Source organism: Delphinus delphis, chromosome 12, assembly GCF_949987515.2.
Source record: "Delphinus delphis chromosome 12, mDelDel1.2, whole genome shotgun sequence".
NCBI lineage: Eukaryota > Metazoa > Chordata > Mammalia > Artiodactyla > Delphinidae > Delphinus > Delphinus delphis.
Window position 1 is genome coordinate 32,536,156 of NC_082694.2, and position 9,318 is coordinate 32,545,473.

The 9,318-nt window shown below is 38.0% G+C and overlaps 1 protein-coding gene across 1 annotated transcript; it reads left to right on the top strand.

Annotated features, from left to right (window-relative positions):
* Nucleotides 1-41: 41 nt before the first annotated feature.
* Nucleotides 42-5,258, top strand: FBXO48 (F-box protein 48). The gene is made up of 4 exons (XM_060026462.1): nucleotides 42-131; nucleotides 856-980; nucleotides 2,355-2,696; nucleotides 3,133-5,258. The coding sequence occupies exons 3-4, from the start codon at nucleotides 2,391-2,393 to the stop codon at nucleotides 3,292-3,294; spliced, it is 468 nt and encodes a 155-aa protein (XP_059882445.1). The 5' UTR covers nucleotides 42-131; nucleotides 856-980; nucleotides 2,355-2,390; the 3' UTR covers nucleotides 3,295-5,258.
* The last annotated feature ends 4,060 nt before the right edge of the window (nucleotides 5,259-9,318 follow it).

The window sequence follows — 9,318 nt, forward strand, 5'->3', positions numbered from 1 at the left end:
TCCTCTCTGCGCCTGTGCGAAATACTAGTCAGCAAGGCGGGGCTAGAGTGGGCTGGACGTGAGGGACTTGAAGGGGCAGGTTTCGAAGTCCGGAAGGTTTAAATCGTTGAAGGAGAGGTCGCCAAGGCCCGGTAGGTAGGAGGGTCTTCGCTTCCGGCTGACTTTGGGCGGGCGTGCTTGGGGGCGCGGCCCTGGCGCTAGCACAAGCGTCCGCTTAGCCGGCCGGAGCTGCGGTGACATTTGGTGCTGACGGTTGTTATTGTTTACTTGTCAGTGCCCCGTATGGTTTGGACTCCGGCAAATGCAGTCTGGGCGGGACACGCCAGGAGGGTGGCTCAGAAAGGACGTGGGGTCATTCCTTCCGACCTGCGGGGTCCGCAGGGGGTGAGGGCTCCCCGAGAGCCGGGCGTCTGCGCTGCCTTCCGATCCCTCCCTCCGTGTGACACCCGAAAGAGGGGCGATCTGTCACCTAACTAGAGAGGTAATTCAGCAAAGTTTGGTTCAGAAAGAAGAAGGGGCAGAAGAGGATAGGTTTCTAGGCATCCAGGCAAAACTGGACTTAAAAGAAGAAAAATGCCTAGTGGGATTTTAGGAACCTCACCAAGGCACCCCCATCTGTTAAATTCAAAAGCTTTCATCTGCCTCCTGTGGTATAACTGTAAAGGCAGGACGCATTTTATCCCCAGTGAGATCTTGGGAGAAGTAACAAATGTGCATTTAAATGCACAATAACTTTTTCCTAATATGAGATAGAGTAGTTTGGCTTTGGTTTATATTAATGGGGCAGGAGGATGGGGGTGACAAAAACTTGACTCATGAACTTGTTTTTACCAGTTTGCTTTCTTACTTACCCAGACTCTCAAGAGGAAGTCCTCTGCTGAACTCAGACATTAAAATCCTAACCACCAGAGCTAATTTGGATCATAAACCACCAAATGAATGGGAGCGTCTGTGGTCTTGGCAAGTATAGAAACATATAGGTGAGTAGCACATCTGGAAAGGGGAATTTGTCATTAGCTGAGCTAGAAGAAGTATTTAGCTGTATCTGAAACCTCTCCTGTGATGCCACCCCTCATTATAAAAGGAAGTGCAAAATGGAATAATTTTAAGCAATTATGATTTTAAGTAAATATGAACTGTCTTTATAAGCCAGAATAGCTCCATGCTTTCAACTGATTTCAGAAGCCTGCACCATGCACCTTAGGTAAATTAGCTGAAACTGGACTTTAAATTTTTAGTCACGTGCTATACCCCGATGAGTTATAAACATTGTTTATAGTTGTTAGTCACTGTTGCTTGATGGCCTCAGTGACTGTTATCTTAATTCATAATTGACTATGCATGTAGTGTAGCTTCAAAAAGCCATTTCTAGGGGCTTCCCTGGTGGCGCAGTGGTTGCGAATCTGCCTGCCAATGCAGGGGACACGGGTTTGAGCCCTGGCCTGGGAAGATCCCACATGCCGCGGAGCAACTGGGCCTGTGAGTCACAACTACTGAGCCTGCGCGTCTGGAGCCTGTGCTCCGCAACAAGAGAGGCCGCGACAGTGAGAGGCCCACGCACCGCGATGAAGAGTGGCCCCCGCTCGCTGCAACTAGAGAAAACCCTCGCATAGAAACGAAGACCCAACACAGCCAAGAATAAATAAATAAAAACCATTTCTAAAACACTACTCTTATTGAATATTTGAAATTTTGTCAGTATAACCCAGACCTCAACTTCTTGTCTATTTCAGTTAGTATTTGTGTCAAATGTGAGCACCTACCCATTAGATGTAAGTAGATAAACAATTCTTATATAAACTACTAAAAGTTGATCAAGTTTATGATTAAGTCACAAACTGTAGATGAAGAATTTAATGACAAGGCATTGGTTCCCACAGACAAATATTAATGAGTTAAATAGAATCGAATACTTTTCAAAAGTATTTTCAATCAGTACTTGGAATCGAATGTGTTCTCACAATATTTGTTTCTACTGCTAAAAATAAATTATAGTCTGACTGTGAAGAATCCCTTCTCTTTTTTAAGATAATGTTCTTTGGGAGTAAAAAAAACCCAAATATTTAGAAACAAACCCATTTACCAAAAATGTCTAAAAAGAAGAAAGGAAGTAACATGTGTTGGGTGCCTCCCACATGCAATTCAGATGTGGGGCTAGATGTTTTACACATTATCCCTGTTTATGCTTGCAAGAACACACCCCAGAGAAGCATCATTGGCCCCATTTTACAGACTGAGAAGCTCAAGTCAAGAAAGTTAAAGTTTATTAAATCACACCCAGAAAGTATCTGGCTCAGAGTAGGATCTATAGTCTGATCTAAAGGGAGTGAGTCTTTTTAACTTTTGCCTTTTAGCTTACTTATGAGGATAATTCACTAAAACATCAAGCTATGAAGAAAAACTCCAAGAGGAACCACAGTTCAAGGGTTTCTGATCTAGAATTGAACTCTGCGGATGCTGAGAAGGAAAAAAAAGAGCGTCAGAATAACTTTGTTGAACTGCTGCCTCCAGAAGTTACTTTTAAAATTTTCAGTCAGCTGGACATCTGGAGTTTGTGCAGGGCTTCAGTGACGTGCAGGAGCTGGAATCACACAATAAGACACAGCGATGCCTTGTGGAAACCTCATTGCCTGACTGTGAGAGCTGTATGCCAAAGAGAGATAGATGATGATCTAGAGAGTGGTTATCCCTGGAGGGTAAGTTTAACCTATGGAGTCTGCAGTGTTCTTGACAATATGGTGGTCAGTTTGAGCCCAAGCCTACCTTCTGCTTGGAAGAGGGAGGATTTCATATCCAGAATGACATACAGAGTTTGTTGGCTTTGGGAGTTAAAGTTGAATTTTATTATTCTTTTCCTGCAAACCACACTATCTCCCATCCATCTTTTTACATTTTGGGGGCATTTACCTCAGTTAACCACAATAGCTACTTCATTTCACTCTACCTTATCCAAAACCCCCGGGAGACTCTGTGAGTCACTCTGTTCTGTACACACACACACACTTATTAGTATATGTGTATATCGATGTAAATAATCTTTTCAGCCCTCTCAATCAGCTTCTCTAGTTTCAAACAAACTCACTCACCAACCACTGACTACCTTCTTTAACAATGGTGGTTTACCTCTTTCAGGTAATACTACTGAGGAATTACCAGAAGAGTAAAGTGAAACATGAATGGCTAAGTGGCAGATATAGCAACATATGTTCTCCTATCAGCCTACCAGAAAAAATCATGTACCCAATGGATGCAGACACATGGGGGGAAATTCTAGAAGCAGAACTGGAAAGATAAGCAGAAAAATCACACACAGATCTCCTAACTTTGAGAGTTTAAAACTAAAGTGACTCAGTTTATAAAAGGTATATCTTTAGCCGTCCATTTTTTTGTTTGCCTTTTTACTATTTAACATTTAAAAGAAAACTAAGTAGAACATATTATAAAAATATAGCTTTGATTTTATTTTGCACTTTAGTTAAAAATACGTTTCTGGTTTTATTGTAATGTGGAAAAATCATGAAATGCTATTTATGTAAAAAAACTATACGGATAGAGTGATTTCAAAATGTATTGTTTCATGTATTTGTGTTACTCTGTTGCAGTACTTCAATGATAAGAGAGTTTGATTGGTATTTTCTGCTTAATGATAATTTGAAAATTCAGGAAACCATTTGAAGAAATTGACTTAGAGATTTTTTTTTTTTTTTGCGATACGCGGGCCTCTCACTGTTGTGGCCTCTCCCGTTGCGGGAGAGCGTTGCGCAGGCTCAGCGGCCATGGCTCACGGGCCCAGCCACTCCGCGGCATGTGGGATCTTCCCGGACCGGGGCACGAACCCGTGTCCTCTGCAACGGCAGGTGGACTCTCAACCACTGTGCCACCAGGGAAGCCCTAGAGATTTATTAATTAGTAGACATAACTTGACTCATGGGGAGACTCCCTAAATGAAATTAATAGCAATATGTTTAAATGTATAATAAATTTGTATTTCAATAACTTTAAAATTTCCATTTCAGTGGAATCAGATTGAATTGTCAAACACTGAAACCATTTTGTGTTAAACTTGTGGTTTAATTTAAAATGAACCTGACCAGAGGGCTAAAGCTTGTGAGATTAAGACTCCCGTTACTTGCCTACAAACCTAGAATTGCTCTCAGGGACTGAAAATATATGGAAAGTTTTCAGCACACATAACGGCCCTCAGAACCTCCACACTATTTTTCTTGGTGAAACTTACCTTCTTTTTGACAGCCGTATAGCACCATCTAGTGTACTCCTTGTAGATAACCAAGACAAAGGACCGGCTCCTTTCTGTTTTCTCCACACTGAAGAGAAAGAAAAATATTATTTTCGAGAAACCTGTATACTTTGTTGAAGTTTAGAGCTTTATAGGAGTCTTTAACTTTTATTCTCTTTTTCTTAAAAGTAGATGATATAATATTCACTATTCCAGATTCTTCATTCTGAATCTGTGATCAGCACCATAGGTAAAGTGTCTACAAAACCTTTAGTTAGCATGGGATTTTCTTCTTAAATGGTGCTCTATAGCATGAAAAAATGAGTCCAGGAAATCGGTATTCCACGAATAGGCAAATATCAGGAAGGTGCCCCACTCTATACAAATTCCCTTTGTTGGATCAAGTAGATGATGACTGATTGTCTCCTACTGTCTTCTTGGGGTTGGAAGGGGCCTTGAAGATCAGGCAGTCCAGTCCCTAGGACTATTCAGTCATCCCTGCTATAGGAATGTTCTTCTTCTCACCCACCATTACTTCTTTTCTTGGCAAATTCTTTTGTAAAATATGTCATCCCGACCTGGAAACCATCTCAAACTTCTACCATTCTGGATTAAGTGACCCTCTTAAGGTTCCCCTAGTTCTTTGCACATACCGTTCTCAAAGCTGCATACTACATTAAATTGTCTGTTTTATTTGTCTGTCTCCCCTTTTAGGCTGTGAGCTTCTTAATAGCAGGGTCCATTTATTTATTTTTGTGTTCCCAAACCTGGAACATAGTTCCATAAAGATTTGTTAAAGTATTTCTATATTATTTATTTTAATCCTACCCAGAATGTAAAATAAAAATAATTTAACATTGTTAGTGGATAAGATTGTATTGAAATGCAATGTACAACCTATAAGATATATGGGATGCTTAATATTAATGCTAATATATGAAGAATTATTCTTGTTTTCTCAAAAGCTGTAAGAGAAAAATAGGAAAAGTTGAAATATTTTTTTAAATTCTTTGAATAAACACTTGCAAATAAACTTCACCCAAAAGTTTCACTTATTTTTAATTATTGGGTCACCCCAATCAGTCTTAAGTATTATTTTGTTATATGAATACTCTTTAGTTTGGTTTTTGTTTTAGTATTATACCACTAAAATAATTCTATGTATAATAAGTTATAAACTATGATCACAGTCTACACTGAAAGGAAAGTTTTGGAACTTAATGACAGATTTACAGAATGGGCTTAGAATGAATTGTACATTTATCAGACCAAGCCATTGGCATCTGAGGACATGTGTGTGTGGAGTAGAATGAAAGGAAGGAGTGCTTTCACTCAGAGATAAATAACATGTTACATATGCACAGTTTGTAAAAAGAGTTAAGGTTATTGGGGATAGAGGATTAAAGAATTTCCAATGTTGTATAATGTTTGATCAGCTCAAGACCTAGTTTCTTTGTTTGTTTGTTTGTTTTTAGAAACCTTTCCTTAGTTGCTTCTAGTTTATAACCCAATCTTAAACCAGGATAATCATTAATAAAATCTATGGGAATATAAACTTTAGACCTTAGAATAGTCATGTATAGAAGCCTAATTTGAAAAATATACCCCTAACCAGTTTACTTTCATCTTTGCTTTGACTTTACATGATATCTTCTCTCCAAAACTTCCAGTGCCCTAATAATATTAACAAAAATAAGATGAGTATTAACACTAGGAAATGGCTTGGGAAGAATATATAAGATGGAAGATCACACATTTTTATTTAAAGTAGAGTTGAAAGAACAAAACCATCAAATGGATGAAATTAGGTCAACAATGGACAAAGTTGATTAATTACAACAGCCAACATTTATTGAATGCCTACTCTGCCCCAAGCATTGTGCTTATGTGGGGGGTACTCTAACTCTATATCCATTTTATGCATGAAGGAACTGAAAATTAGAGAATGATCTTATCTGTCTAGTTCAACCCTACTCCTCAGCACCTGTAAGAATAATACATAGTAGGTGCTCATTAAATTTTTATTTTGAACAAATAAAAACTAATCTGAGAACAAGTAACTCAAATGAAAGAGCCAAGAATGTTCCTTCAACTTTTTATTTTGAAAAATTTCAAACCCCCAGAAAAGGAATAATACATGACCAAAAAACTCTTACATGGGAGGAGCTTCAAGATAGTGGAAGAGTAAGACGTGGAGATCACCTTCCTCCCCACAGATACATCAAAAAACTCTTACATGTATATCTTCACCTAGATATACCAGTTGTTAACGTTTCCACATTTATTATTTATTTTTGCTGAAACATTTGAAAATAAGTTGCAGACATGATACTTCACTCCTAAATACTTCAGCATGCATCTCCTAAGAATAAGTACAGTCTCCTAAGTACAATTTCATTAGCACTTTTTTTTTTTTTTTTTTTTTTTTTCCAGTACGCGGGCCTCTCACTGCTGTGGCCTCTCCTGTTGCGGAGCACAGGCTCCAGACGCACAGGCTCAGCGGCCATGGCTCACGGGCCCAGCCGCTCCGCGGCATGTGGGATCCTCCCAGACCAGGGCACGAACCCATGTCCCCTGCATCAGCAGGCAGACTCTCAACCACTGTGCCACCAGGGAAGCCCAGCACATCTATTTTTTTATATTAATTCAATAATATCTAATTTCCAATCCCTATTTAAATTTTCCCAATGGTTCCAAAAATATCTTTTATAGATTTTTTTCCCCAATTCAAGATCCAGACAAGGTTTACATATGCATAGCATTTTTTTATGTTCCTTTAATCTCTTTTAACCAGAAGCATCTCCCTGCCCTTTGATTTTTTTTTTCAGGATATTGACTTGTTTTTTGTTTTTGATTTTTTTTTAAGAATTCAGACTGGTTATCTTATAGAATGTTCTGTAATTGATTTGTCTTATTCTCCCTTTATGATCTGATTCAGGTAAAACACATTCAGCAATTAGACTGCATAGGTGATGTAATATACTTCTTATTGTACTACATTAAGAAGCACATGATGTCCGATCACTTTACAATGTGAGAGGGTAATCTGATCATCTGCTTGAGATGATAATCACCAAATCTCTCTATTTAAAGTGTTATTTTTTCCCTGGAGCTAAGATTTCTTTTTTCAACAACGTGTTTCTAGATTATTCCGCCATGGCTGCCCTATGCTAAATACTTTATAATTTCATCTTCACAACTAATTAGATTTTTAAACAGCGTAGGAAATCATCACCAAGTTCTTTGCCAGGTAATCTAAAACATAAGTATAAAAAGAAAATGAAAACCTACTATTTAAACACAAATCTCTGATTTCAGAGAACAAGCTTTTAACCACTAAAGTGTCTTTTATAAATTCAGCACTTTGTTCTTATGTTGAGACAACACGACAGACTAAGACTAACATGAAGCATCTCCCATTACAAGTATAAAGAGAATCTATGGGAAATTAATATTAAATATATAGAACTCACATTTCTACTAATGGCAGAACAGATAATTCTGACAAGATATCCTACTCAGGACAACTCGAAAACCTGGGGGAGAAATTAATCTATTTGAAGGCATCCCAGAGCTAATAAGATAGAAAAGAAATATTGGACCAGTTTCTGGGGAAAGAAAGAGAACCAAAGAGGTAAGTCAATAATTGAGGTTAATCTTGCCATGAAGCATTTGCCAGTTTCTGCAGGAGCAGCTGAGAGATTAAGTAGATTTTGAAAGCCTGCAAGGCCACGAGGACAATGAGCAGAATCTAGGATTCACTAAGAGAAAGGGAACCAGTAACCCCTCTCCTTTGTAATCTACCTTCTTGTGGTTTGGGACCCAGAAGGACAGCATCCTAGGAATGGAAGTGACCTGGAAGTACATAGTACCTCACAGGAAAACCATGCACCTTCAAAACATCTCAACCTCTGAAACTGCAATGAGAGGATCCCAGAAGAATAATGCCCTAGACACCTGGCAGAAGCAAAAAAAACAAAAAGTCCTCCCTGGAGAAACATATCAACATTTTAGGCTTTATATTATCTCTATAAGCATTTTAAAAAATCAATGTCTGATGTGCATACACACACACACACACACACACGAGGAGACATTACAATGAAAAAAATCAAAGAGAAAAACACAATGGAAAAGACCCACAGTTGGAATTATCAGATGCAGTCTCCAAAATAACAAAGCTTGAGGTAACCAATGACATAAAAAGCAAGTTGAGAATTTCATCAGAGAAATAAAAATAATAAAAAGAGCCAAATGGGAATTATACAAGTAAAAAGTAAAATGACATGCTAAGAAAGCAATAGATGGATTTAACAGCAGATTAAGCACAGCTAAGAGAGGAGACAGTGTTAATGAATCTGAAGATAAATACAAAGAAAATATCCAGAATGAGGCAAAAAGAAAGAAAGGATGAAAAATACAGAAAAGAGAATAGTGGAAAAACATTTATAATGAAGTGAGAAGCTCTATACATGTGTAATTAGGGTTCAAAAAGACAGGGAGAGATAGAATGAGGTAGAAGCAATTTTGAAGCAATGACAGCTAAGAACTTCCCCAGATTTTTGAAAGACCTTAAGTCACAGATTCAAGAAGCCATACAGTCTGCAAACATGCTAAATAAAATATATACCCCCTCTTAAGCTAAATATGCTGAAAAGTAAGGGCAAAGGGAAAAATGAAAGCAGTCAAAGAAAAAGGACAAACTACCATTGGATGAACAATAATTGAATGATTTCTTCTTAACAAGAACAAAAGGTTGTTATATTCAAAAAGCTTTCCAAAGAAGAAAAGTACCAACTGAGAATTCCGTACCCAGAGGAAATACTTTTCAAGAAGAAAAGTGAAGCAAAGACATGCTCAGGAAAACAAAAACTGGGAGAGTTCTTCATGAATGGACTTGAACTAAAGTATATATTGAAAAGGTAAAAAGAATATGTTCCCAGATTTAATCTGGTTGGAATACAGGAACGAATAGAAAGCAAGAAAAGTGGTAAATATGTGGACAAATCTCAATGAATGCCAAGTATAAGGCAATAATAAAATCTGCAATGCAAAGACAAAGGTATTAGACTGGATTTTTT

What these genes read in the sequence shown, in the direction of transcription:
- FBXO48 (XM_060026462.1), top strand. Translation starts at nt 2,391, where the DNA reads ATGAAGAAAAACTCCAAGAGGAACCACAGTTCAAGGGTTTCTGATCTA. An exon ending in AGAGTGGTTATCCCTGGAGG is followed by an intron (nt 2,697 to 3,132) that starts GTAAGTTTAACC and finishes TACCTCTTTCAG; the next exon opens with GTAATACTACTGAGGAATTA.